The sequence below is a fragment of the Amaranthus tricolor genome, chromosome 13 (genome assembly GCF_026212465.1).
Source record: "Amaranthus tricolor cultivar Red isolate AtriRed21 chromosome 13, ASM2621246v1, whole genome shotgun sequence".
Lineage (NCBI taxonomy): Eukaryota > Viridiplantae > Streptophyta > Magnoliopsida > Caryophyllales > Amaranthaceae > Amaranthus > Amaranthus tricolor.
This window is the reverse complement of record NC_080059.1, coordinates 3,807,251-3,835,209: the sequence shown is the minus strand read 5'-3', so window position 1 is coordinate 3,835,209 and position 27,959 is coordinate 3,807,251. Positions and strand designations below refer to the sequence as shown.

General features: G+C 30.7%; 4 protein-coding genes across 5 annotated transcripts; 3 read left to right on the top strand and 1 right to left on the bottom strand.

Annotated features, from left to right (window-relative positions):
* Positions 1-2,649: 2,649 nt before the first annotated feature.
* Positions 2,650-10,569, top strand: LOC130797885 (DDT domain-containing protein DDR4-like). Of its 2 annotated transcripts, none has more exons than XM_057660670.1 (12): positions 2,650-3,740; positions 3,831-3,941; positions 6,213-6,299; positions 6,381-6,418; positions 6,494-6,575; positions 7,461-7,567; positions 7,687-7,852; positions 7,975-8,067; positions 8,226-8,349; positions 8,920-8,962; positions 9,055-9,222; positions 9,310-10,569. In XM_057660670.1, exons 1-12 carry the CDS (start codon positions 3,141-3,143, stop codon positions 10,055-10,057), a joined length of 2,367 nt encoding a protein of 788 aa, XP_057516653.1. In that variant the 5' UTR covers positions 2,650-3,140; the 3' UTR covers positions 10,058-10,569. The 2 variants fall into 2 exon arrangements, with proteins under 2 accessions (XP_057516653.1, XP_057516654.1); XM_057660671.1 differs by having other exon boundaries at positions 2,651-3,740; positions 9,322-10,569.
* Positions 10,570-13,843: 3,274 nt separating this feature from the next.
* Positions 13,844-15,382, top strand: LOC130797886 (AAA-ATPase At3g28540-like). The gene has a single exon (XM_057660672.1). It carries the CDS (start codon positions 14,800-14,802, stop codon positions 15,121-15,123), a length of 324 nt encoding a protein of 107 aa, XP_057516655.1. The 5' UTR covers positions 13,844-14,799; the 3' UTR covers positions 15,124-15,382.
* Positions 15,383-16,147: 765 nt separating this feature from the next.
* LOC130797904 (histone H1-like) lies at positions 16,148-17,139 on the top strand. Its single transcript, XM_057660693.1, has 2 exons — positions 16,148-16,353; positions 16,449-17,139. The coding sequence occupies exons 1-2, from the start codon at positions 16,258-16,260 to the stop codon at positions 16,920-16,922; spliced, it is 570 nt and encodes a 189-aa protein (XP_057516676.1). The 5' UTR covers positions 16,148-16,257; the 3' UTR covers positions 16,923-17,139.
* A 990-nt stretch (positions 17,140-18,129) lies between these two features.
* On the bottom strand, positions 18,130-26,158 carry LOC130798278 (calmodulin calcium-dependent NAD kinase-like). The gene is made up of 7 exons (XM_057661200.1): positions 25,714-26,158; positions 22,436-22,659; positions 21,670-21,734; positions 20,874-21,104; positions 20,632-20,761; positions 19,670-20,137; positions 18,130-18,573 (listed from the first exon to the last, which is right to left on the bottom strand). The coding sequence occupies exons 1-7, from the start codon at positions 25,802-25,804 to the stop codon at positions 18,331-18,333; spliced, it is 1,452 nt and encodes a 483-aa protein (XP_057517183.1). The 5' UTR covers positions 25,805-26,158; the 3' UTR covers positions 18,130-18,330.
* Between the last annotated feature and the right edge of the window lie 1,801 nt (positions 26,159-27,959).

Sequence of the window (27,959 nt, the reverse complement as noted above, 5' to 3'; positions counted from 1 at the left end):
AATTGGAGATGAAATATCCGGTGACTGGGAAAAATGTGTTAGTCCCGATTAAGAATGATGAAAGCATAAGTGCAAGAGTTTAGGATAGGGCAAGAGTTTAGCTCCTTAGACCACCTTAAGAAGAATGTTAAAGCATGGGCGATTTCTAATAATAGAAACTTCCGTGTAATTGAGTCGGTGCCTTCAAAGTACGTTATCCAATGCACTAATGCGGAGGATATAGGTTGTGAATGGAGGATGCGAGCTGTTATGACCGCAACGGGATCATTTAAGATTGTGCGATATAAGGGTCATAATCAAGATTGCTCAGTACATTACAGCGACGACCATCCCCTTCTTACTTCTGAATTTGTTGCTGATCTTATCGTGGATATAATTGTAATATATCTTTGCATTAGTTTCATAATTATTTTTTTCAAAACAATCTGGTTCGTAATTGATTATTATGGAATAGATGGTATTGAACTAGTTTAATGCATGTTGCGTTCACTATTTTAAAATGAAAGAAAAAAAAAAAAAAAAGTCACAAGCAAACCGCCACATGAAGTGGCGGTTTACCTGGACCAAACCGCCACTTCAGATGGCGTTTTTGTGGTTAAGGCAAACCGCCACTTGAGATGGCGGTTTTATCTGGAAAAAAATAAAAAAAATTTAATTTTCCACGTGGACGGTATTGTGGGAAATACTTTCCCAAATAATGTAAAGTGGGAATTATTTTTTTATTTTGCAATATTTTGGGAATAGACTCTATATATATATATATATATATATATATATATATATATATATATATATATATATATATATATATATATATACATACATACATACATACATACATACATACATACATACATACATACATACATATATATATATATATATAGGGAAGGATCTATTGAGAAAGGGTTGAAAATAAAAAGGGTAAAAAGGACTCTACACCCTTGATTTCACTAAAATAAAAAAACATCAATGGTCATGATTGAGCCAAAAACACATACTTGTAAAAGTAAGTATGTTACACGGAAAAGTAACTATGAAATAATTTTTAAAATGTTCATAATTTGCAAAGAAACACCTTATAAAACCAGTTTTTTTTGTAAAAAAAACACCTTAAATTTTTTTATTTTTTTTTTGTAAAAAACAACTTTTAAGAGACTTTTTATTAAAAAAAACACCTTAAATCAGTTTCCGGTGACTTTTGTCAACTTTCAGGCGTTGACTATGCCATTTGTCAACTTTCAAACGTTGACTTTTGAACTCAAATGGCATAGTCAACGCCTGAAAGTTGACAAAAGTCACCGGATGCTGATTTAAGGTGTTTTTTTTAATAAAAAGTCTCTTAAAAGATGTTTTTTTACAAAAAAAAATTTTAAAAGGTGTTTTTTTTTACAAAAAACTGGTTTTATAAGGTGTTTATTTGCAAATTTTCCTAATTTATAACATAGTATCTTTTTTGTATATATAGTAACCAAACAAAATCAAAAAAAATTCTTTTACCCTTCTCATTTTAAAATCTTTCTTATTTGATCCTATATATATAAAATATATATATTATAAGTTTTAAAAAATTATTAATGATTTACTAATCAAATTGTTAATTAAGTTGCAATATTTTGAATGTTAAATTATGCAATAAAAAAACTATTATTTATACAAGAAACTTTTGAAAAAAGGTTGATTTAAATTGAAGGGGCGTAATCTACACAGACAAATAGACAATCCTCCAAAAAAGTTCTATTCTGTTTTAAAGTTGAACTTTCATTGAAAAAATTAACATTTGATTTCTTTTTAGTGTACTCTATGCTGGTAATTTGTGCCCACTTTTATCTCTAAGATTTTGATATAAATGATTATTTTTGATCATTTCTTATTTGTCCTCATATTTTTTGTCATCATCTTTTTTTAATAAATTTATAATTTTTTTCCTTCCTCTAAATAAGTTTTGATTTTTCTCAATTCATCAAACTAAACGCTTTTTCAACAATTTTTGTGCAACCTACATGAATTTTCGTAAATATTCTAGATACATTTTGTGCCACTTGGCCTAGGAACAATCACATATTTTGTGCAACTGCACCTAGGTACAGTCGCACGTTTTATGCGACTTGGCCTTTATTCAAAAAAATAATTTTCAATTTTTTTATTTAAAATTCGACTAATTTTAAATACTAATATTAATTAGAAATTCTATAAATTATTTTCTATAATTAATTATGAATTAGATATGTACTTAAAGCTATAACCTATTTTTAAAAAATCATAATATATAAATTTTTTTTTAAATTTGCATAAAATTAGTTAAGTCGATATTTTTAATGCTAAATTCACCTTTTATATTTTTTCAATGTTGAAATTGAGTTGATGGAGTTTATTTCAGAAAGATATAAAAAAAAAGGTAAAAAGAAATAAGTTAATAGCGATTTGAAATTTCAATAGAAATGACGAATAGTAAAAAAGCCGACCATAAATATCAATCCCTATTTAGAAGAGTAAACTTATTTTGTTATTATGCCCTTTAATTTTTTTTTTGAGGTATATTATGCCCTTTATTTAGGACTTTAGTAGTACTAAAAAATAAAGAAAAAGACTCTTTTTTTTTTTTTCAAGAATTGAATTATAACCCAATTCGATTTTCACGTATCCCTCCCTCTCCAAACCATTCTAAGTTTTCCCTTTCCTATTTCTCCTTTATCGTCTTTGAAGGCAAATAGGCAATTAATTTCACTTTCGCCACGGTTGCCCTAGTATCCAAAACCAAACCCTTCTTCCTAAACAAAAACCACCAAAATTCAGTCAAGATAACAACAATTAAACTCAGCTAACCTACAAAATCCCAAAAATTTTTACTACCCAAAACCAGCCTAGAAAGGAGTGGGGTTAATTTGAGCTAAATCATTAAAATTCCAATTAATTATCCAAAAAAAAAAAAAAAAATTAAACTCTTCTGCGCCCCCCTCCCCCCCCCAAAAAATTTGGGTTTCTAAATTCCTGTTTTTTCTCCTCCTTTTGGGTTTCTTGTAACCCAAAAAGAGGCAGAAAAATAGAAGATTTTTAGTATGTGAATTTGATGAATGCTTATCAAAGTTTTCTGGGATTTTTTCACTTTCACTTGGGCTTAATTTCATTACTTTTTGTCAATGCAAAGCTATGATCTTTTGCCTAATCCCACCTTGATTAGCCCAAATCCTCACCTTTTTCATTATCCTGCAATGGACGATGCCATTTCCGTCCCGATCCATCGATCCTCTGGTAAACCTGAGAGCAATGGGGATACTTCAAAACCAGAAACCAACAATAACCCAGAAACTGAAATGGCAACTGAAGCTAAAGAGAGTAATCTCATAGAGGAGGAAAGCAATAAAGAGTTGGGCAGTGATCAATTTGTGGGTAGTAAGAGCAATAACAAAAATGGCAAGAAGGAGAGTAACACTACCACTAAAAATAAGGATGTTGTAGTCCGGAGAGAGAGGCCCACCAGGGCTTGCACTATCCGGCCCGCTAAATATGTGGACCCACCAATTATTGAGCGGAGGCCGAGACTGCCCAAGAAGGAGAAAGTTGTGAAAATGGTGGTGGCGGACGAGGCGGTCGAAGATGAGGTGGAGGAGGAGGAAGAGTCTAATGTGAAATTTAGCAAGGTTGTCACACCATTGGTTAATACACCTACCTTAGACCAAATACCCCGGAGGAACTTGAGGTCAATGTGGGAATTGGCTTCAATATTAAATTTCTTCCATGTAAATTTTTTTTTTTATCTTGTTTGATTTGGTTCTTGTTGATTGTTGAGCTTTAAGATTAATTTAAGTGTTTTTGTTTGTGGGTTTTAGGTTTTTAGAGAAGTTTTGAATATTACAGCTGAGTTCAGTGCTGAGGAATTTGAGTCTGCATTACTCACTCCCAATAGTACATTGAATGATGTACATATACCTTTATTAAAGGTTGGTGTTTTAATTTTAGTCCTGTTTTTTCAGTTTTCTCTTTAGATTACTAGTTTTGTCATTTCTGATTGGAACAGTGCATGTGTACGTTTTGTGCATTGAGTATGGTCATTGATACATTGATAGGGAATTTAGTGTCTTTCCGGAAGAGAATTGGGTTAAGGCAAATGTGTAAATTATAGTAACAGAAGGCTGATTCTTGGCCTTTCCTATCTGTCTTAGTGAATTATTGGTGTTTTCAACAAGTCATGAGACCGTCTCACCATAAGATGCTTCTATATAATTAGCCCAGTTCTCTAATTGATCACAAACAGTAAGTGTCTATTCGGTCAGCTCAATAGAGATAGTCTCACCGTGAGACCGTCTCATTTGAGAATTTGTGTTTTGTTTTTTATTGTTGTAGTAACTGTTAGGCCCTATTGAATTATTAAATTAGGTAGCTAGTATCATCTTCCCTGTGAAAACATTTGGTTACCCTTATCTGGAGGTTGTTACAGTCTTGCTCAGATCATGCTTATGTGTCTGGTAAACTTTGTGGAAGATATTGATGTTTTATCAGACTATTAAGCCTGCTTTGAGGTCTCAGTTATACTCGCAGTAGGCAATTGTAGTCTGGACTCCTTTTTTGCCAGTTTATTTTCGTCAGGATAATATTTTAGAGCGTCCGAAGTTTGTTTGCGTAAAAATCTTCTTTTGCAGAGACAAGGAGATGAATTTTAAGCTACATGATTGGGTGACCTAGTATTTGTGTTTCTGAATTTTCCAATAATGTGGAGGATAAGATCATGAATTCAATCTTAATTTCTTTGCTCAGAATTTGTGCTTTTTTGTGGATAATTGTGGTTCCATCACTGATATTTACTACACATTTATTCATTTAAGTTCTAATGACTTGGACATGCTGGTGAATAGTATCGTTTGTGAGTTGTGAGGTTTCTTTTACCAGCAAGATATCTTTGTAAATTTAGGCATTTGGCGATTAGATGGATCATTAAACTGCCTATTCTTTGTATTCGTTGTGGTGTAGCTGACAGCCATTTTGTATCTAAAACGGTGAGCTGAAAATCATCTCTATAGCTTTGTTGGGGGGAGGCTGCATATATCCTTTCCTCCCATACTTTGCTCAGAAGGAACTTCACGAGAAACATGGGATTGATGGTTTTATTCAAGCTATCATGCCACCATATTTATTGTGCTAACTTTTATCAATTACGAGCCTAGCATAGAGTTTGCCAGTGTGAGTGGGGTTTTCATCAGGCTCATAACTTGTAAAAATTTGTAAGGTATAACAACACTGATCTACCATCTCCAGGACTGTTGGAAGATGATAAAGAAAGGTGATTTCGGGATGTCAAGTGGGGGAAGCTTGGATTGGCAATATCAAATTTACATGATGGGATGAAAAATAAAATTTATATTTTATGCTTAAGGGTTGTTGTAAATGGACTTACTATAAATGGGTTTATTGTCGGTGCTTTGCTGAAACATGCAATTGTAAATGCTATATTTTAAATTAAGGATAGGATCTGGATAGTTTTGTTTACATGAAATATTCTTATTGTGCAAGAGCAAGACGGCTGGAGTAGGCACTATGATTCATTTTATTGTAACTTTCACGTGTAACTTCCAATAAATAAGAAGTGCACATGATTTGGTCATGTGCAAAGACGACATAAACGGAATCGGTTAGGAGAGTAGAAGACTGAAATTTTGAGGAGCTTATTAGAGGGAAAAGTAATGCTCACATAACCCAAATAATAGATATTGAAGTATGATGCGAAGAATTCAGATTTGCAAATTATATGACAATATATAGGAATGAATGGATGAGTATTATGCATATAGAGGATTATTGAGATTGTTTTATTAGTTTCAGATTAATAGATATTATATTATTAGTAGTATTCGATAGGGTCAAATAATCTTTCTAACTGACGATCTGCCAACTGATTTTTTTTGGTTTCATGAAGCCAACCATGCCTTTATTGGAATTAAAGCTTTGACATTGTTATTGTGATGTTTATTATAGTTTGTTATAATTTAAAACCAAAACATTAGGAATCTTTCACTCTATTAGGTCGTTAGGTTCTATTTCTAGTCGTTGCCTGAAGTCCACGGATAATTATTCTGTGAATTAAAGAGAAAAATTTTAAATAATGCAAAAAGAAAAGATAAAGGCTTCAATCCATTATCTAAACTGCTCTCTAGTACTTAGTTCTACTTGCTCTCTTCAGTGCATTAACTCGTTAAATGATTTTTTGATGTTGCTAGGCGATTCCCCCAGTTATTCGAATGGCTTGTGGACCTGACACTTGGGTGACTGTGCTTTGTAGAAAGTTGCGAGACTGGTGGCATTGGGTAATTGTGATTCTTACTTTTTGGCATTTAGTGACATCACATTGCCTTAAGCTTGATATGAATTTTTGGCTTCTTTCGCAGGTTGCAGAAGGAGAGTTGCCTATAGTTGCTGATCATGGGTGAGTAAGTGATTATTTGATTGCTTTTAAAGTTTGGTAGTTTGTTTGAGATTGCTTAGCTGTGCTGAATTGTAGGGCTGAGGTTGAAACATACAAGAAACTTGATCCAGGGATACGTGTGGTGATCCTGAAGGCCCTTTGTGACATTCGTGTTGAGGTATTACCATCTTCTAAGGGCATGCCTTATCATGTGTCTAGTTAGAAGTGACTTACACGGTATTTTGTTTTGGGGAACTGCATTCATGCTCATCAACTTGAAGGTTGTGTCCTGAACTAATTTAAAGTATACCGACAACAACATTCTATTACACCAATGCCATTAAGTGGCTCCCACCCAATGTTACCCGAAACGAAATTTGATCTACTACGAGACACGAAAATGAAAGGAAAAAGAAAAATGTTAATTTTAGAGTTTCGGAAACGTATGAAACGTAGGTGCAATTTTTATTTTACAACAAAAATTAAAAAGAGTAATAAAGGTAAGAAAAGAAAATGACTATAATGTTAAGATAAGGAAAAAAGGAAAAGAAAAAGAAGGGCTTTAGTATTAATAATTATTTTATGTTTTTGGACTTGAAAAAAATCATTTGAAGTATGTACGTTTGGAAATGTTAAAGTTTCTGATTTTTGGTAACTATGCTCCCACCTAGAGGCTAGTAATTAAGAAGTGCACATGATCTAATGAACCACTTTACTTTAATTTATTATTATCCGATACCAAATGACTAACACCCCCCGCCCCCCTCGCAGGAAGCATATGATAATGCTGAATTAAGTTCTACTATCAAAATTCTGTTTATTACAATTAAGTAATTGTTAGTCTTGATACAATAGTCTTGAATAGTTTGTCAGAGTCCTTGGTGTGACTCTTGTGATCTATTATCAGTATTCTACTTTTCCAGAGCGCTATGTCTGTTAAATTCATTGAAACATGTGATTAATTTTCAATTTGTCTTCAGATGCCTTCTGCTTTTTAGTACAAAGTCCACTCCCATGATACTTTTAGTTTGTGGTTTTTGTTTTTTTATGCTGTTATTTGCAGCAAGACGATATCAGGAGTTATATTGAGAATTCGCTCAAACACGGTGCTCACCGTTTTGCATTTCGAAAAGAAAGGATTGGGGGTGATTCACATGGAGTTTCTTATTGGTATTACAATTGCTTTTTTTTTTCCTAGTTTTTAGCTGTTTCTGATGCTGTAAACTGGAGATTTTCGAAGTCAATTTTGTGCCAAGTTTAGAGAAGGTAATGTTGGTTTCCCTCTGTAGGTACGAAGATGACGAATCAGTGGGCCATAGGCTATATCGAGAGACCAGGAAAGTTGAGAAGGTTGAGGGGAAGAAGGGAAAGACCAAAGGTTCTCATGTACTTCCTAGCACAACTTATGAGTGGGAAACGGTGGCAACTAATCTGGATGAATTCTTGGAGGTTTCTGTAAGTCTTTGAAGTAACCTTTTTTCCCGTCATTGCTGTATTTGTTTCTCAAAAATATTTTATATCAAGCTAAAATCTCACATCTGGTTACTTTTGGCATAAATCCATGTTTCTGCTTGCAGGAGAAGCTTTTCTCTAGCAAGAACAGAACTGAAGTTTCCCTTGCCAAGAAGCTTAAAAATGATGTGCTCCCGGAGATTGAGAAAATTCAGAAGGTAAAAAAAAACGCTTCTTCCTTGCCGATGCTTGGCTTTACAGTTGCCCTTAACACGGGATCCTGGTATCCACTTTCATGATTGGGAAATTTGACTTCAGATTAGCATGTTATACTTATGCTATGTTGCTTGGTTTGATGTTCTTTCTATCTCAATAGAGGAAGGAAAAAATGCTGAGGAAGCAGCAAAGGCAAGCTCTTCTTCTGGATAATTTTTTCACCTTGAATGGACTTGCTGGTGGCCGCTCCCTTCGTGAAAGGAAATCTGTTACGTACACATTTGGTAAGAATGTGCAAACACACTTCTATATGCTTTTGCATCTACCTTGTGTCCTGGACATCTTTTTACCATATAAAATTTTGTTAATCTACTTGTTTATCAGTTCATTAGGTAAAGTGTTAAAAGACCTAGTCGATTCATCTAGAAGATAGTCATGCAGGATGGATTTTGCGTCACTGTTGTCTTCTTTAGGCTCTAGCATAAACCTTGTAGATTCTCTCTTTTTAGATTCTACCTATGCATTTATACAATTATAATGGGGTGTTTGGCAAAATAGCTTAATGGACAATTTTTAGCTTATTTTGATACAAATAGAGGGTTGGATGGTCAAACCAGCTAATGCTAATGTTTGGTAATCTAGCTAATTGAAACAGCCTGTTATGAATAAGCACTTTTTGAACAAGCTGCTCATAGCAGCGGGTTCAAAATCAGCTAGTCAAACTAAGTTAGTCAAATCAACCATTGTAATCAGCTATTAGCTACCAGCTGTCAACCGCCTGCTAAACACCCCCAATGTAATTAGTTGTTGAGTCATGCTTAATGACTCGTGATTTTATGGCACTTGTTATGCAGATGATTTCGATCGTTCGATCAATGAGGCTATCACGATTACCAAGTACGAAAATTTCTTGATTTAGAGTTGTCAAATTGCTTGCTGAATACATGCTGATTTGATTTTTTGATTACCTTTTGCATCTCTGAAATCAGGTGCAAACAGCCATCACCAGAGCCTGGAACTAAAAGAGAAGTCGACAAATCTGAGCCGTCTTCCAATGGTAGATGGAATGGCCCTTCACACACCTCTCTCCATGCCCCATCTCTAGTTGATTATGATAAAATGGATGTAGATGACAGCCGTGAACCATTGGATCGTAGGTTAGATTCTTCAGAGTTGAGCTTTTTTTTTTTTTTGTTCGCTTCGATTAGTGGCTATCTCACAACTTCATTACTATTAATATTTAGTAACCGGCGCAGGCAACGATCTCAGAGATATTCTGCCGAAGATTTTGTTGAAGTGGTTTCAGACAATGAGGAGGAATACTTTAATAGCGATGATGACATAGTTGGAGAGGCTGTTTATGATGATGAATACATGCAGCAGCGTAAGAAAACACTAACAAGCAGCTCTGAAAGTGAAGGAGATGAGGAATACACTTGGAGCGAAGAAAATGGCGAAGATGAGGCGGAAGAAGATTTACCGAGTGACAGTGGAGATAATGGCCAACCAAGAGGAGGGAGGTTTAAGAAACTCGAGGGCCGGACTCGGAGAGGAACGAAAATTAGGTCGGTTGATGACCTAGACTCAGGTTTGAGGCGTAGCAAACGGGCCACGAGGAACCGCATTGATTATCGGAATTACGAGCAATCTGATTCTGACACGGAGACATCCATGAAACGTGGGAAGGCAAGTGTTGTTTATGAGAGCCATTTGAAGGCTACGGATAATGCAGAGTACTCAATGGAAAGTCGGGATGCTGAAGATATGGGTAATGTGGAAGAGCAACAGCAAAGAGATTTTGGTGAGTTCACTTCCATGAATGTAGAGAAAGACGAAAATGAACCCCCGAGAAAGTCCCAAAGTCCCAAAGATGATCCAAATCCCATTCGAGCTACAAGGGGATTTCTTGATCTTAATGAACTAGCACCGGGTTCCGGTTTTGACGATGGACCCAGTGCTATAATGAAGGATGACGATATAAAAGGTGAGTAGGTCATTTCTCTTTTGAAGGCCCCAGAGGGTTCGAGATATTCCTTATTTAGTCCTTTTCCTCGGTTCCTCTTCTAGGGTTTGTTAGTTGTATCATATATGGAAATTACGAGAGCTTGCGATCTAACCCACGAAGGCTATTCACATCTTCCTTCACTTTGAAGAGGCTTTTCATTTGTGGGAGTAGTTGAGGAGTTCGTGTTGCGCAATTCAGTGTAGATTTTTTCACAGTAGAGCAACACTGCAAAAGAATGGTCGATTCGAGTAGTCATTTCGCATAGTTCAAACGTGTACGAATTTGATAGGAGGGGAAAAATTGTTGGATTTTATTTAGATTTTAGTGTATAATAGCATCTTGATATAAGGGTAGCCGAGGCGAGGTTCATTATTTGAGAGCCTGTTCTAAAAATTTTGTTGTGGATAGATATTGATTGTGTAGTATTATTAGTAGGGTAGACTGGTTTGGCTGATAAACGGATCTAGAATTCCATGTTGTAATTGGGTCTTCCTCATCCTGCTTAATTTCTTCTGGTTCTTAGCATGGATCTATTTAAGTTGTACTCCTAAAACTATAACCTAAGACAAAAAAAAAAAAAAAAAAAATGTTCTATTAACTATTGTTGATTGACTCAAAACTATCTTATAACTCTATATACTCTCAAGTATTGGGATGTTTAACCTTATACATTATACACAATATTTTCAATCGATTATTTATTTTTTGGATATTTTGAGTCAATTAGAAATAGTTAGGGGTATACAAGATTAACTATCCCAATACTTAAGGGTAAAAAGAATCTTTTTAACCAATCAACAATAGTTAAGAGTATTTTTTACAAATTTTCATTAATTAAAATAATAGATTTGAATAAAAAGCTGCACTCAACAAATTTGACACAATGCTTACGTATCTCATAAGTTCTTATGATGAATACCTCCGTTCTTAGTGGAAGAAGTCTTAGTAAATAACGGTTATTTCTGAAGTTAACAAATTACTCTTATGTAGTAGGATTTGATAGGATAAGAGTTATGTTATTTTAATTTACTTTTTTTGATTTTTTTTTATTTTATTATTATAATTTTTGCCTTTTAATAGTGATTTACAAAGCACAATTATTGAATATGAATTATTAGCTCTTATTGCGATGTTCTAAAGCAAATTTTACAAAAAATAAAAATAACTTGACCCCACTTTTTTGGAAAATTTGAAATGTATAAGACAATTTATCAAAAAAATAAACGAAATAGTATAAGTTTCATCTTTAATCCAAAAGTAAGCGTCAAATTCCCAAATCTGAAGTTTGGGGCTGTTCGCAATTAGTACTGTGAACAGGTCAAAAAAGACAAAATAGTTGTTCGCAGTTTGACCTGTTCACAGTTAGAAATAACTGCGAACAACATGCTCCACAAAAACAGGTCAAACACTTGTTCACAGTTACCAACTGCGAACAGATTGTCTTTTTTGACCTGTTCGAACAGCCCCAAACTTCAAGTTTGGGAATTTCACGCTTACTTTTGGAATAAATTTGAAACTTATACTATTTTGTTTGTTTTTTTGATAAATTGTCTTATACATTTTAAATTTTCACTTTTTTGCAGGTTGCAGCTGCAATCAACCGAAAAACACATATGTTTTGGGTTTTGACCCGACCCATTCCATGTAGCTACAAGTCCCTTTGTTGGTTAACTATTTTATTTTCTTTTAACATTTTTATTTTAGTATAATAGTTATAAATTTTTTTATTTTCATGTCAATTACCAAATATTTCAATTTTTCTTTAATACTTCATTTTCCTTTTTATGTTAGCCCAAAAAGACATGGTAGTATAAAGTAAACTCCTTTCGTACCATATATTTAACAATATTTGTTATTTTAATTTGCCTCGTTTATTCTATATCAATTCTATTTTTAAACAGTAATTTAAAAAATACAATATTTTTCTTCAATACTAATTTAATGGCACTGAGTACGGGTATGGATTATCCGTTATCTTCTTACACCCAAACCCTGTCTTTGAGGAAATACTGGATTGATGATAATGATGAAGCAGTAAAAAGAAAGTCAACAAACTAATCCCACAAGAGCTAATTGTATAGACTCAAGTCTAACCATTGGTGCAGCCTACAACCTGTCATCAGATCATGTAACGAGTAAATATTAACTACTTTCATCCCATTTCACACTTCTTAAACCTCGATATATATATATATATATATATGAAAAATTATTTAAAACTATCTTTTCTATACCCTTCTTTGCAAAAAACTACCTTTTGTAAAATTTTTTTGCAAAAAACTACCTTATTTAAAGTATTCTTTGCAAAAGACTACCTATTAACGGTTTCTTAGTGTTTGACCGTTGAAACTGACGTTGACCATCACGTGCAAGTCACGTGATGTATTAAAATTTTTTTTTTTTAAAAAGTAACAATAATAATAATAATAAAAATAATAAAAATAAATAATAATAATAATAATAATAATAATAATAATAATAATAATAATAAAAATCATAATAAAAAAATTAAAAATAAAAATAAAAATAAAAATAAAAATAAAAATAAAATAATAATAAAAATAAAAAAATAATAATAAAAATAAAATAAAATAAAAATAAAAAAAAATAATAAAAAAAAATTAATTAAAATAAAATAATAATGATAATAATAATGATAATAATAATAATAATAATAATAATAACAACAACAATAATAAGAATATTATTATTATTATTATTATTATTATTATTATTTATTTTTATTATTATTATTATTATTATTATTATTATTATTATTATTATTATTATTTATATTATTTTTACTTTTATTAATATTATTTTTTTTTTTATTTTTCTTTTTATTTTTTATTTTTAAATTTTATTTTTATTATTATTATTATTATTATTATTATTATTATTATTATTGTTACTTTTTTAAAAAAAACAAAAATTTAATACATCACGTGACTTGCACGTGATGGTCAACGTCAGTTTCAACGGTCAAACACTAAGAAACCGTTAATAGGTAGTCTTTTGCAAAAAATACTTTAAATAAGGTAGTTCTTTGCAAAAAAATTTACAAAAGGTAGTTTTTTGCAAAGAAGGGTATAGAAAAGGTAGTTTTAAATAATTTTCTCTATATATATATATTCATCGTATTACCACTTACTACTTATTTATTTTATCCCATAAAACTCTTTTAGGAGGTGTTTGGTATAGAAAATTAAAGAGTTGAAAATGGATTCGCTTAAGACAATCCATTAAAGTTTGTTGGTTTGTAGTATTGTTAACCGATTCCTTTATAGTAGAGTAACAATTACCCTTAGATTGTTACAGCTCACTTATGAGGAGAACCAGATTTGTTATTATCCGGCCTTAAGCTTCCTTGCTTTTGATTCTCCAGTTTCTCTCTCATACAACGCAACAAATAACCTTCTAGCATTAAATTCTCCATCCTCCATCATCGAACACAAACTGCAACCATGCCGCACCTTCTGTTTGCTTGTTCTTTATATCACCGCCATTGTTGAAGCTAATCATATCTATCTCTTTGCTACTTTGGCCAATTGAAAATGAAATCCAACTTCTTTCTTCTCTGATTTTGAAGAATTTGATGAGTATATATATTGTAATAGGAGGATGTTAATTCAATTTGGGATAAGGTATGGCAATTGTGAATGTTTAATATAAATTATTTAATATTAAATTGATGGGAGCTATTAAAAATTGAAATTCAAATTAATGTGACAATTAAACTCATCAACTGAAATTCAAAAATGTATTTTTGGGACAAAATTGCAAAAGAAGAAATATGTCTTTTACTTTAATTATTAATAGTGGTATGTTGCGGTTAAGTAATGGTGGGAGATTGGGAGGTTGTGTTGTGAGGTGGACCGTGGTTGATGTGAGGGTACTTAGATTGGTTACCGAAAATAAATTGTGTTTATTCGTATTTTTTCAATCCTATTACTGTTCTTCATATCAAATACTCATTAATAATAACCTTATCGTTACCTATTCTTCTCTATCCATTCCCTTTCCATTATATTTACATTTCTCATACCAAACACCCCTTAACGTTTTCTTACCATAATCTTCATTATCTCTGCAACACTTTGTGTGGCAGCAAACCTGCTCGATGTGTCTTCTAGTAGCTCCTTTCAACGTCCAAGATGATTATGATGATGCTGTTGAGCTTAACTGAGCTGGAATACCATGGAGCCGTTCAGCCGTACTCCTCTTTCTGCATCCTGCAACTTTTGATAAATTGGCTATAAACCCAGAAAAGAAAAGGGAAATTATCACTGATCTTCTGAAATTTAGGGATAGTGAAGAGTTTTACTCAAGAATAGGAAAGGCTTGGAAACGAGGGTATTTGCTGTATGGTCCTCCTGGAACAGGAAAATCCACCATGATTACCGCCATGGCTAACTTGTTAGAGTATGATGTGTATGATCTTGAGTAAACCGCCGTTAAGGATAACACCCAATTGCGGAGGCTTTTGATTAATACAACAAGTAGAAGTGTAATTTCGATCGAGGATATTGATTGTTCATTTGATCTTACAGGGAATAGAGATAAAACTAAACCTATATCTGTAGTTCTTAGCCAGAATAACTCTGTAACTTTGTCAAGATTGCTTAATACCATTGATGGAATATGGTCTTCCATTGGTGGGGAAAGGATCATATTGTTTACAACTAATTCTGCGGAGAAATTGGATCCTGCATTGATAAGAACAGGAAGGATGGACAAGCATATTGAGCTTTCTTATTGTGATTTTGAAAGCTTTAAAGTTCTTGCTAAACTTTACTTATTGATTGATGAAGAACCTAAATTTGATGTGATTAAGGATTTGTTGGAAGTAAGTAATATGACACCTGCTGATGTTTCTGAGAATTTTTTGCCTAAATGTCCTGATGATGATGCTGGGGTTTGTTTGGATAATCTGATTTGTGCACTTGAAAAGGCTAAAGAAGAGCAGGATGTTAATAGGAAAGCTATGGAGGAAGCACAGAAAGTTGTGGACGAGGACGGAGATGATTGTGCGGATAATTGTGAGCAGTCTTAATATAACTATGCAGTTGTGTATATATTAATATTAATCGGCAAAATGACGGTTGTAAGAGCTTTTGGAATACAAAACATGTTGAGAAAAATCTAAAGAAAATTGTACATTAATTTTTTGATTTTAAATGCAATAAAATGTGAGGCCCAATTAATTCTGGACTTCTGGTTAAAGTGTTAAATCGAAAGATATATTAAAAAAAAGTGTTAAAAATCGAAAGATTAATATCAAATTATCAATGTATGATAAGTCTTTCGTTGTTTTTTTCTTACACCCAAATACCTATTTGCAAATTCAATGTGTTTATAAAATTGTTTATATCTAGAGTTATAACTAACTAAAACTTATAAAGATTTGATATTATGAAAATATGCAACAAGATTAATATAATAAGATCTCATAGGATTACTTTTTTTATATGAAAGTTGTAATATTATTAAATGATAAATAATGCAAAAGTAAATTTTGATGCACTTAAAAAAATAATTTGCAAATTACAACTTTAAAGTTTAGCATTTTTACAATACAGCTATTAAAGTATCAAAGTTTGCAGGTTCAAGCCAAAGCATAGAATTCCGACAATTTTGGTGTTCGGAATTTTAGATTTAGTGATCGAAAATATGTGTTTTTAGCTTGAACCTATAAAGTTTAATATCGAAGTAGCTGTAATTCACAAAATTAATAAAATTTAAAACTGTGATTCGCAAATTATTTAAAAAAAAAAACTAAATTAAGGTTTTCTTTGATAAATATTCCATCCTACAACCCAAACTATTGCCAACGGATGGTAGTTGGAACTTAGAAGTTAGACGGATTGGGGACCATTTGTCAACAATCCCTTACGTATACTTCAAGAAGCGACGTTTAAATTCACAAAATAAATCAAAAGGCACACTCCAATATATCTCGATCCGTGTCACTCCCGGAAATCCAATCTCAACCGTAGATTAACCTCCATTTAACGGCACTTTACCTTTAAAAATAACCACAATCCGTGAACTTTATAAACAACCAATTAGATCTCTCCTTGTAAGTCAATATATTCCGTCAACCTCATTATTTTATTTTCACAAATACGTTACCTTCGCTTTGTAATTTTTTACACCTCTCTTCCTATACTCTGCGTTTTCCTTCACCATGGCTGCCGCTCAAGCTTCCAAATCCGTGAAAAAAGCTCCCGCTCCAAAGAAATCTACTGCTAAGACCTCTCCTTCTCATCCTCCTTACATCGATGTAACATTTTCTTTTTCTTGAAATTTCACTTGTTATTGTTTGTTTGGTTTGAATGTTAGTTTGAAATCGACGGTTTTTTGTTGATTTTTTTGCAGATGATAACTGAGGCGTTAGTTTCGTTGAAGGAGAAAACAGGTTCAAGCCATTACGCAATTGCGAAACACATCGAAGAACAGCAGAAAGTGAAAGATCTTCCACCGAATTTCAAGAAAATTCTCTTCAACCAAATTAAAAAGTTTGTCTCATCAGGAAAACTTATTAAAGTGAAAAACTCCTTTAAACTTCCTGCAAAGAGTTCAACTGCTCCGGTTGCCGCTGAGAAGCCAAAGCCTAAACCAAAAGCCGCCGAGAAGCCAAAGTCTAAGCCGGCTAAGAAACTAGCGTCTGGTGCAGCAGCAAAACCAGCCAAAAAGCAAAAAGTAGCCGTGAAAGTTGCAGTTAAAGTTACTAAGTCGCCAGCAAAGAAGGTTGCCGCGGTGAAAGCAAAGAAGCCTAAGAGTATTAAATCTCCGGCGAAGAAGGCAACTGCTGTGAAAAAAACTACACCGACGAAGAAAACTAAGAAGTGAAATGTTAGAAATTAGGGTTCTCATTGATTGAAATTAGGATTTGTGGTGTGTATATTTGTCAATAAAGTACTTAAGGTTTGATTAGAGAACAAGTTATGAATGATCATAACTTTGTAGTGGCAGGAATTTTTCTATGGTTCGATTTTAGTTTAATTTTTTGTAAACAAACTCGACTTAATTGAGTTGTTTTGCAATGGATATTAGTTTTCTAACTTTAGAGTGGTTTCATTCTGATTATTACTATTGAAGTGATGATTGCACGTAAAATGTTTTCAGTTTTGATGAATCTAATTGTTTTTCTGAATGATATTGCAAAAAGTTTATTTCAAGAATTTACTGTTTTAAATACATTTTAAATTTTAGTCTAGTTTGTCAAATTGATAATTTATCTCAGTTACGGTTTTGTATTTAGTATATTTCAACAATTCACTCTTTAATTTAAATGTAGATTCTCTCTCATGGATTTCAAATTTTAAATTTTGTGTTTTTTTGAATTAGGTTTTGAAAATCTTGAAACTGTCGTCGGGTTCCAAATTGTACAGTTTTCACTTTTCACCCAAAAGAAAGCTGACATGAATTCAAAATCTCATTAGCCCTACTACTATTTTTTTCTTTTAGTAATATTTTGTTTTTTTTTGTCTTCGCATAGTACTCTATTTATTGTTATTTGATGGAGTATTTTTTGGGTTTCATTAAATTTAGATTATTTTTATTTTCTTTTAAACTAATTCATATATTTGAACTTTTTAAATTTCATCTACGTAATTTAGTTTTTCATTTATTACTATTTTTGTAAAAAATTATCATATTTCTCTCTGATGCAAATCTAATGGTATAGATAAGTATTCTTTTAACAAATATTTATTGTAATTAGTTAAATAATATAGATATCTATTTTATTAAATATAGAATTGATGAATGAAAGATAGACATATAAAAATAGTGACAATATTAGTAACCGAGTCCCAAACCAATAATCTATCAATTATACCATTTACAATCCCCTTTCAAACATCTTAAAAATTCAATGCAATATTAATAATAGCAATCTTGTATGAGATATGAGACGGGCTTATACAAATAAATTTCTATAATCAATCATTTTAAAATTTTAAGAGATCACTTTAAAGCTATAGTCTATAAATGTTCATTTTAAAGTAATTAGTAAATATAAATCTAAAAATAATTTCATCATGTGAGCGTTTCATTTGAAAAATTATGTATTAATTATTTTAGTTCCAAATTACAAAATTAGGATTCCCTTTGAATCACAGTTAAAAACCAAATAAAAGAACAACTTTTCTTAAGAGATGATTTCACCGATGCATAAAACACAATTTTAAAGTGAAATCATCTCATACAATTACTTGTGATAAAATAGCATGCCAAAAGTAAAATGGGGTAGTGATTATGGAGCAGTAACAAGTTCAGATAGAGAAATGGCAGCCTTGAGATCCATTTGAATATTGAGCCTTAAAGGTGATAAAACCATTTCTTTCCAGGCTGAACCCGGATGAGAAAGTGGGGTTTGATCAGTATGAAGTTCGTAAATGGACTCGGCTTCCTCGTTAAGGTCACCCAATATGTTTAGACATTGTATTTCTTCCATATCAACTAATAGCCTGCTGTTCCCATCCTTCCACCCTATCAACTGCAATTTTTAAATTTGTTAGCCTTAACTAATGATGTGCCAATGTTTTTGGTTGTTGTATAGAAAAATTTAAAATACATGCTTAATTTGTTTGGCAAAATATTATAATAAAATTGTTATTATCATAGGTACATTTATAGAGACTGATGAGTAATAAGTTAAAAAATAAATTACGCCTAACATTGTATTTACTCACAACCTCTTCTAACATTGAATATCTCAATAAATAACTACTCTTGTTAGACATTGTTTCTAGATGAGATAATTTAAAAACAAAGATTACATATCCTTATACAATTTGTATTTAATAACATGAATATGTGTCACAATGAAACCGACTCATACAACAATCTGTATTTAATATAATCAACTCAATTCTGTTGTGTTACAAACATTTAAAATACAATATGTATTTAATAATATAGAGTACTCCCTCCATTCCTTAAAGAAGTTTTCATTTGTCATTTTAGGGTGTTTTATACCATTTGTTGTTCTTGTAAGAAATCTTTCTATATATATTACAAATTTTGAACAAAAATAACTTTATTCATTCTCATTTTAATAGAAGTATTCTAATAATGCTTATGATCCTCACATATCTTCCACTAACTTCATTTTAAAATTTTTATATTCCTTATGGTTCTCATATGTTTTTCGTTAATTTTTAAAAAATATTTTTTATTAATTATAGTCCCCATAATTTTCTTCACTAACTTTTTTTTAATATTTTTAATGTTTATGATTCTCATTTTTCTTTCATCAAACTTATTATCAAATAAAATAATATATTTACTATCTAAAAAAATTCTATTTTTCATAGATCTTATAAGCATTTATTATAGTAATGGAACGGAGCAGTGGCGGAGCTACCTTAGAGCCCATTGGGTCATGTGCCCCTAGGAGTTTTTTTTAAAAAAAATTTAAAGTAGAATTTTCTATTAGTAAGAGTAAAAGTGTAAGATTAATACTGAAGTACTCTCGTATTTTAGTAATCTTGTCTTATTTATTTATTTTGTTCTATTTCTTAGATCCGCTATTGAACAACAGTGGGGTGTTAAATTAACGGTGAAAAAGGTGGAAAGAAAAGATTACGTACCCGGGGTGGTCCACAGACGGCGTTAGTGCAATAGAGTCTAGCATTGTCAACAAGTTGACAATAATTAGAGAAAGCACTTGCAAATCTCTTGTGTGATTTTAGCTGTGATTTCACCCTCACTGCCCTTCCTATCATGACTGCTCTCCTGATACCCCTCACAACAGCAAGATAAGCATCACAAACCACTCCAACAAGCTCAATCCTGTAAGGTTTCGTTCCCTTTGATTGTTTACAATTTGAATGATGATCTTCCAATTTCTCCCAATAAGTCTCAGTGATGGTTCCATCTTCTGCTACTTTATAGCCAACTCCCATTCGGTATCTGTATTTATGAACGTTACGAGCCATGTCTATGGTTTGTTCCACAAAGGGCATCCATGATAATGTTCCGTCCATTATTACGTCCCTCCCTTCGTTTAGGGCTGTCACTAATAATGACGATGCTGCATCTGTTGATGATTGGTGCACCTGTGTTTATATGTTTCAACCCAAAACATCCTTATTATCCACATTATATTATTTCGTTAATAATTCCATTTTGTTAACATCAACTAGGAAAGCAAAGTATAAGCGATCAGTTTGTGTTTGAGGCCATAGGATATGTTATATATTCTAGCACACCTCTCACATGAGAACCCTTTGGGCTAAAAGTGTAGATGCAACATATATTCTTCTCATATCTAACAGATATTCACATGTAAATGAAATAATTGAGATTTGAACCCGTGACCTCTATCACATTGGCTTTTAAAACCATGTCAAGAAACCAACTGAACCAAAAACTTAAGTTCATGGTTGAGATTCATGATATGTTCTATACGTTAACACGTGGTAGTCGTCCTTATAAGGTTTTATGTTCGGTTCTAGTTGTTTTCTCTTCTAGACCTCTTTTTCTTCGGTCTACCTTATACTAAAAACAATTGGTATGAATATTAGTTAAATTAAGAGGATGGGAGTTATACCAATTCAGCAGTTTGAATCATATCCCCATGATGACCATTTGAACTGAGGGCTCTATAAATCACATCTGTCTCTTTAAAAGCATCTGCTTCTACAACCACTGCGTTTGCCGCTACTCCTGACCAAAATGGCCTGTTTTTTTCAACCAACAATTTTACAATCATTAAAAAATTAATTATTTAATTATTGACTTTTATAATAACAAATAAGGAATAGTTAAAATTAAGAGGAAGAAAGAAAATACTCATTAAGGATGTCCTTAAGGACAGTGCTCTTGCCGGCACCCATTCCACCACCCATGAGAAGGAGAACAGGACTTCTCTTGTTGTGAGCCACCGGCACCATTACTTCCGTGCATTTGGCTTCGTTGTTTGATGTTGTTGTTAAACCACCAATGGCCTTCATCTCTTCTACTAGTGTTGCAAACACTCTTGCAACTTTCAAATTCTTTATCACCCTCTCAAATCTTTGTTTCCTTTATTATCATAATATCATCATTAACACTAATAAACTCTTTAAGTCTTAATTAACATTGTTCACAAATCAAATGTAAATATAAATACTATATACATACTTTAGTTACCAATTAATTTATACTTAATAATATTTGAGTTGTAATGATAAACAATCATTAAATTCATTTGATAAAATAGAATTAAATTATCATTTCAATGCAAAGCGTCATAAATATATATGTTTCGTCAAATATTATGATTTTAATACAAATAATGATATAAATAATACTCCTTTCGTTTTCATATGTTCTTCTCAAATAGAATTTACGAATTTTAGTATTAAACTTTGACTACGATTTCTCATTGATTTATAAGAAAAAATATTTATGTGAAATCTTGTTAGATTCGTCTCAATATATACTTTCTGAATATCAATTTTTTAGAATTTTTAAAAACTCATAATTAAAATTATTTGATTTTAAAATTTGCGAAAAAAAAAAATGAAAACAACATCTGAAAACAAAAGGACTACTTTTCATTTACATTTTTTACTTCTATAGCTATTTGATTATAACTAAAACTAACCTTGTTGCAGCCATCACAAAATCTTTCAATTTTGTTTTCTTCTCATCATCATCACTGCCCAACACCTTAAAAAATTATAAAATCATAAATCAAATATTTTATCAGGAAATGTCAAGAGTAAATCCGAAATCAATATGGCAAAACGTCACATGCTTGATCTATTATAATATTATATGATATCTTAAAGATTACAACCATTTGCTGACAGAATCTTATCCACCCCTCATTTCATTGGAATATTTGGCACTGAATGTGTAAAGCGCATGTGTTGCATCCATTTCATTGGAATATTTGGCACTGAATATGTAGAGCGCATGTGTTGCATCCACATTTCTAATACAAAGAGCTCTTGTACATGTGAGGTGATGTATTAGAGTATAGTTTCGTCCACCACATTTAGCTTTATTTTTCATTTTGAGTTGTCCATCTTATTTTACATCATTTTTATTTTTGGGCAATAATCTCTCACTTTCTTTTAATTACATCATCGCATTGTAACTATTTTGAAAATAACCAAACATTTACCTTTTCTTTATAAAAAACTCACTTTCTCTTTATTATACTATTCTAGAGAACTAGAGAAGTATAACATATATAAGAGTCTCGACCATCAGTTTAAACTTTTAATTTTACATAAGATGAAATACTCCTAATTCGTTATGGAAAATTTAATGAAATTTCAAGTAAAATTAATTTTATTTTTTTAACATCAAATTAATTGGAAATAACAATAACAAAAAATAATCAAGAGAAAAAAAATACTTACATGAGTAATCATGGCAGGAATTTGGCTCCAATGGAAAGAAAAATAACTAAGAATGCAACGATCAAACTCTTCAATTAATTTGACATAAAGAAAATCAGGTTCTGTGTGATTTGACAAAAATTCATAGATGCAACTTTCACTTCCTTCTGTTTTCTTCAAGTAATTGTTTGCCAAATTGCATAGCTGCGGACATTCTTTCGGATCTTCAAACCCAATTTGTCTTGCTATAATAACAAAAAATATATTAATAAAATATTTTTATAGAATTTCTTAAACTTAAGATTAAAATAATACTCATTTCTATAACTTTAATTCAATATCATCATCTCAATAATTCTAATTGTTATTTATTGCCTGCCGTGATATCAATTTTGTGTGTCTATATTTTTGTGTTGTAATTTTATTATTATTTGTTGAAGACATAATAATTATATTGCTTAGAATAATTATTTAAAATAATATGATATTCTATTTAAAAAATTAAAATCCACTCAAATTTAATGTTTGAATAAATTTAAATTTGAACGTTGAAAATTTAAAAACAACTATCTAAACTTTGTAACTATAAAATACGCCATTTATTTATAGTTTTATAATATTATTTAAAGAAAAATAATTATTCTCAGACATAGCCTTTAAGAATTTTTCTAAACTTAAGATTAAAATAAGTCAAATTGATAGGTAGTGCCGGTTGTTATATCAATCTTTATTTGTACGTCTATCATTTCAGTTATAAATTTATTAGGAGTTGAGGAAGACATTTAAATATGCTTAGAATAATTAGTTAAAATAATATAATATAGTGTTTGCGATTAAATATTTTATTTTAAATTATAGATTTCAATTATAAAATCATAAATAAAGAATTTGAGAATAACAATAGTGAAATTTGATTTAAATTTAAATTTGAAAATCGTCAAACAATAAATTTGAGCCAATTTTAAATTTTCAAATGTAATCATCGTTTCCAAACATAATATAAAAGAATTATAAAGTACCAATTTGACATTAGTATGAGGTAATACAAATTTGTTGATGACATAATAGGGGAATTTAGAAATTTTAGCTGCATTTCAAAATGCTCTAGGGACTTCCTCTCAGAAAAAATAAATAAATAAATAAATAATCTAGGGAGTAGGGACCATTCCAATTATAGAGAGCATCATATTCAGAACGAAATATGTTAAAAGAGAAAATGGTGTTTTGATTAGAATAGAATGGGATGATATACTCCATAGCTCCATCGTCCCACTCACTTAAGATAATTATTTGCTTTTAGACAGTGATTACAACTTTTACTTAATATCGACCATCTTCTTAGATCTCATCATTTTGTCACTAATTCAAAATTATGAGAAATATACTTTATGTCTTCCATCTCCTTATATTTCACCTTTCACCTTTTGCCTAATTTAATACTCCCTCCATATCAATATAAATGTCCCATTTGCTTGGGCACGAATATTAAGAGTGATGTGGGATCCATTAAAAAGTTGTAATTGGGTAAGTAGTGAAGGGTAATTAGTGAAGGGTAAGTAGTAAAGGATACTTGGATAAGTAAGGTATATGGGGGTATATTCGTAATTACTTGTATGAACTAAAGATATTTAGGTAAAAGAATTTGACAAAAATAAAAATGTGACAATTAATATGGTTTTGCCAAATAAGGAAATGTGACAATTATATTGGTGTGGAGGGAGGGAGTATATAATTCTAATCATTTATATCTTAATCTATACTTAAATAAAAATTATAAAAATTTGATAATATAAAATTATGCATTAAACAATTCAAATAAGATTTCATTTGACTATATTTTTTTTACACATTAGCCGTATTATATAATACTCCCTTCCTATTTATGATAAGTGTCTCATCTACTATATGCACTCTATCCAATGCACTTATTCAATCTTTAATATATCTAATTATATATAATTAAAAATTATAAAAAGATAAATATTTATAAACTTTACATTAAAACGAGTATTTATTGTAATTTTGTAAAATGATGACAAATAGATTATAATTCAATTTCCAAAGATTCTCACTTGGTTGGCTGGATGTTTGGACATATCCGTTATCTTTTATTCATACATTCCCATCTAATTGGAATTGCTTGATTTTATTGGTCTCATATATGGCCATTTTATCAACTAGACTACCAAATTTTACCAATAAATAATTTATATAGAAGATGAGAAATTCAATAGAATTTTTTTAAAAAGACTTATTATATAATTATAATGAACAAGCTTTAAAAAGAATTCACCATTAAGCTAACTTTATTATAGGAGTTTTTTTTTTTTTTGAATTACAAAGCTGAAAGAATGAATAGTTTACTTAAAATCAAACTCAACATCTTATTTAGAGAAAATAATAAATGAGTTATTTAAGCAAAATTCAATTTTCACTTTCAGTTTTGAAAAGAAACATTGTACCAAAATGAGTGCCTAAAAATGGGAATTAAAAAAAAAAAGTCTATTAAGTTCTTGTTTGTTCATAAATGGAATAGCAAAAGCCAGAAGGACTTAAATTTGATTAAATTTTCAGGAAAAATACCGTTAAATGCATTTATTTTAATTGAAGAATGAGACTTTAGCTCCAATATAGGAGTAACAAATAAAGTATGAAACTTTTTTAGCCCAAAAATTTTATCTCAAATCTCAATTAAAAATCTCAAATTTATTTGCCAAACACCTCCTCAAGATAATGTAAAAAATTATCTTTCATTGATTTGAACATGTGCGATAAAGGTTGAGAACAATCCAAGTCTATATAAGTAAGAGGAAAAATTAATTAAAACTTCTAAAACTCAAAAAAAATAAAAATAAATAAAGACTAAAGATAATTTGAATGACAACAGGGACAAAAGAATAGGAGAGATTTAAGCCTAGAAAAATACTCCCTAAAAAACGCCTACGTTCAAGTTATAAATGTACTTTCAAGGTTTCAAGTTATAATTTGATTTAATCTATAAGTTAAACATATTCAAGTGAAATCTTATTTGATTCGTCTCATTGCAAAGAATATTAATATCAAATTTTTATAACTTTTTATTATATATAGCTAGAGATATTACCGATCAAATTAGTGCACTGGACTGCGTAAAAAAACAAATGCTCCAAATAAATTGAAATAGAGAAAGTAATATCAAAAACGTAGTCATGACAAACGCCAAAAACTAAAATAATTAATTAAATGCCATGACAACCGAAGATATAAAAAATATTAGAAAAAAAGAAAAATCAGGATGAAATAAAAGAAAGAAGAATTACCAACATAATGGGAGAATCTCTCGAGTCTTCCAACTCGGCCTGACTCAGTTTTATGGAGCTGTGGAATTAGCTTTTGATCCATCTTCATCATCACAATCAGAACTAAGTTAAAAAACCCAGCTTCTTATAATTTTTTTTTTCCTGAAAATAAAATCTCCTCTATAAAATTTATTTTTTATAAGCTAATTTATCCAATCAGCAGGAATATCTAGTAAAAGAACCAAACACAAAAAGTACTCTGTCCATAACCAGAAAGTGTTAATGGAGGGATTAATAGATGATTTGAGGAAGAAAATGAGGGGATTAATTGGAATAATAAAGTTATAGAATATGATTAATGTTGTTTTTTTAAGAGAGTGGTATAAAGTCAATGATAATTATATAAGTGGGTTTAATTGGGGAAGAAGGGAGGGTATTAATATAGTGTGGTGGACTGCCACTAAGTGATAATATTCTGGATTGAAAATTACACATTTAATAATAAGACTCCTAATCTTACTACTATATATGTGTGGGAAGTTAAAGGAAGTTGGATCATGATATGATATTGTTTTGTCTTATATGTTAGATTTAGATTATGATATGAGTCCTTTAATTATAATTTATTAATATTAAATTCTGTAAAATGTATTACGAAAAATGATGGAAGAACTAGTTTAAAATATACATGGATGAGTATCGACTGACCTATTTTATATTAGTATTTTCAATTTTATCTTAGTTATATTGGTATGTATTGTTCTATCTTGTGAGAATCGAAATTGCTTTTCAAACGATATTTGTTAATTCACTATTTTAATCTTATATATCTTTAATTGTGTTTGGCTAAAAATTATAAAAATTTCATATTAATAAAACTTACGTTAAGATGAATCAAGCAAAATTGCACTTGACTACGTTTAATTTATAAATTGAGAATAAAATATAAAATAAGAGTTATTAGTACATAGTATCAAAAAACAAATGAGACAATTCATTAATTTTTAAGGAGTATTATAAGTGAAGTCGTGTCCTTTATTGATTTAATTATATGTTGAAAAGTGAAATAAATTACACGTTATGGGTCATATTCAAAAGTAATTATATGGCAAATTTAGAGGCTTAGACTAAATAATATATGGGGCGAAATTAGAAGGAGAAAGTAATCGATGATGAAAGATTCAAGCCAAGAACAAGGATTAGGCGTGTTGAAAACTGGAAATTCAATAATGCGCTTCCTTTTGTTGGTGGATTGTTTCATGTGTGTTTTTGTTTGTGTTTGGTACACATATTTTGACAAGTTATTATACTTAGAAAAGTACACTTACGTGACAATTTGACATGTTAGTTTACTAGATCCAAGCTCTGAAATTATAGTTGAAATATACTCCCATCACACCAATATAAATGTCTCATTTGCTTGGGCACGGATATTAAGAATGGTGTGGGGTCCATTAAAAAGGTGGTAGTTGAGTAAGTAGTGAAGGGTAATTAGTGAAGGGTAAGTAGTGAAGGGTAGTTGGGTAAGTAAGGTATATGGGGGTATATTCGTAATTACTTGTGTGAACTAAAAATATTTAGGTAAAAAAAGATTGACAAAAATAGAAATGTGACAATTGATATAGTTTTGCCAAATAAGAAAATGTGACAATTATATTGGTGTGGAGGGAGTATTATATAGTTGGGTCATGATTGAACAGAAGTTTACCATGGAGTAAAAAAATATGTATATGGGTGAACTCGGTTCAGTTTGATCTGATGTGTATAAAAATTAGATCAAATTAAAATATTTGGTTTGAAATTTTTCAGAATAGATCGGACTAAATTAAACCGTTCTAGTAGGATATCACATATCGTCTTACTAGTTTTTACAAAATTGTTTAATTATTATTTTTATAATTTTTTTTTAATTATAGGATAGACTGAGAAAATGAAAAATTTAAATATAAATCAGATTCAAAACTTAATAAAAAAAAAAAATTTTTCACTACAACTAAAATAACACTTGATTACGTTTTTCATAAAGTAGTTTCTTACACTTGCCTTTTTTAAGATTTGTAGATTGCTACATGTGTTCCGCACTTCTCCTCATAAGTTCGTACCGTCAATCATGCTTGCATTGCTACTTTCCACTATATTAGTCTATTACTAAAGAAACTTGTTGTAAATAATATAGAGGGTGAAGCTAAAGAATAAACTGTGATAGTAGGCTGTGTCGCTACTACACATAGGTTACAAGAAAATTATTAAATGCAAAAAAAAATTTT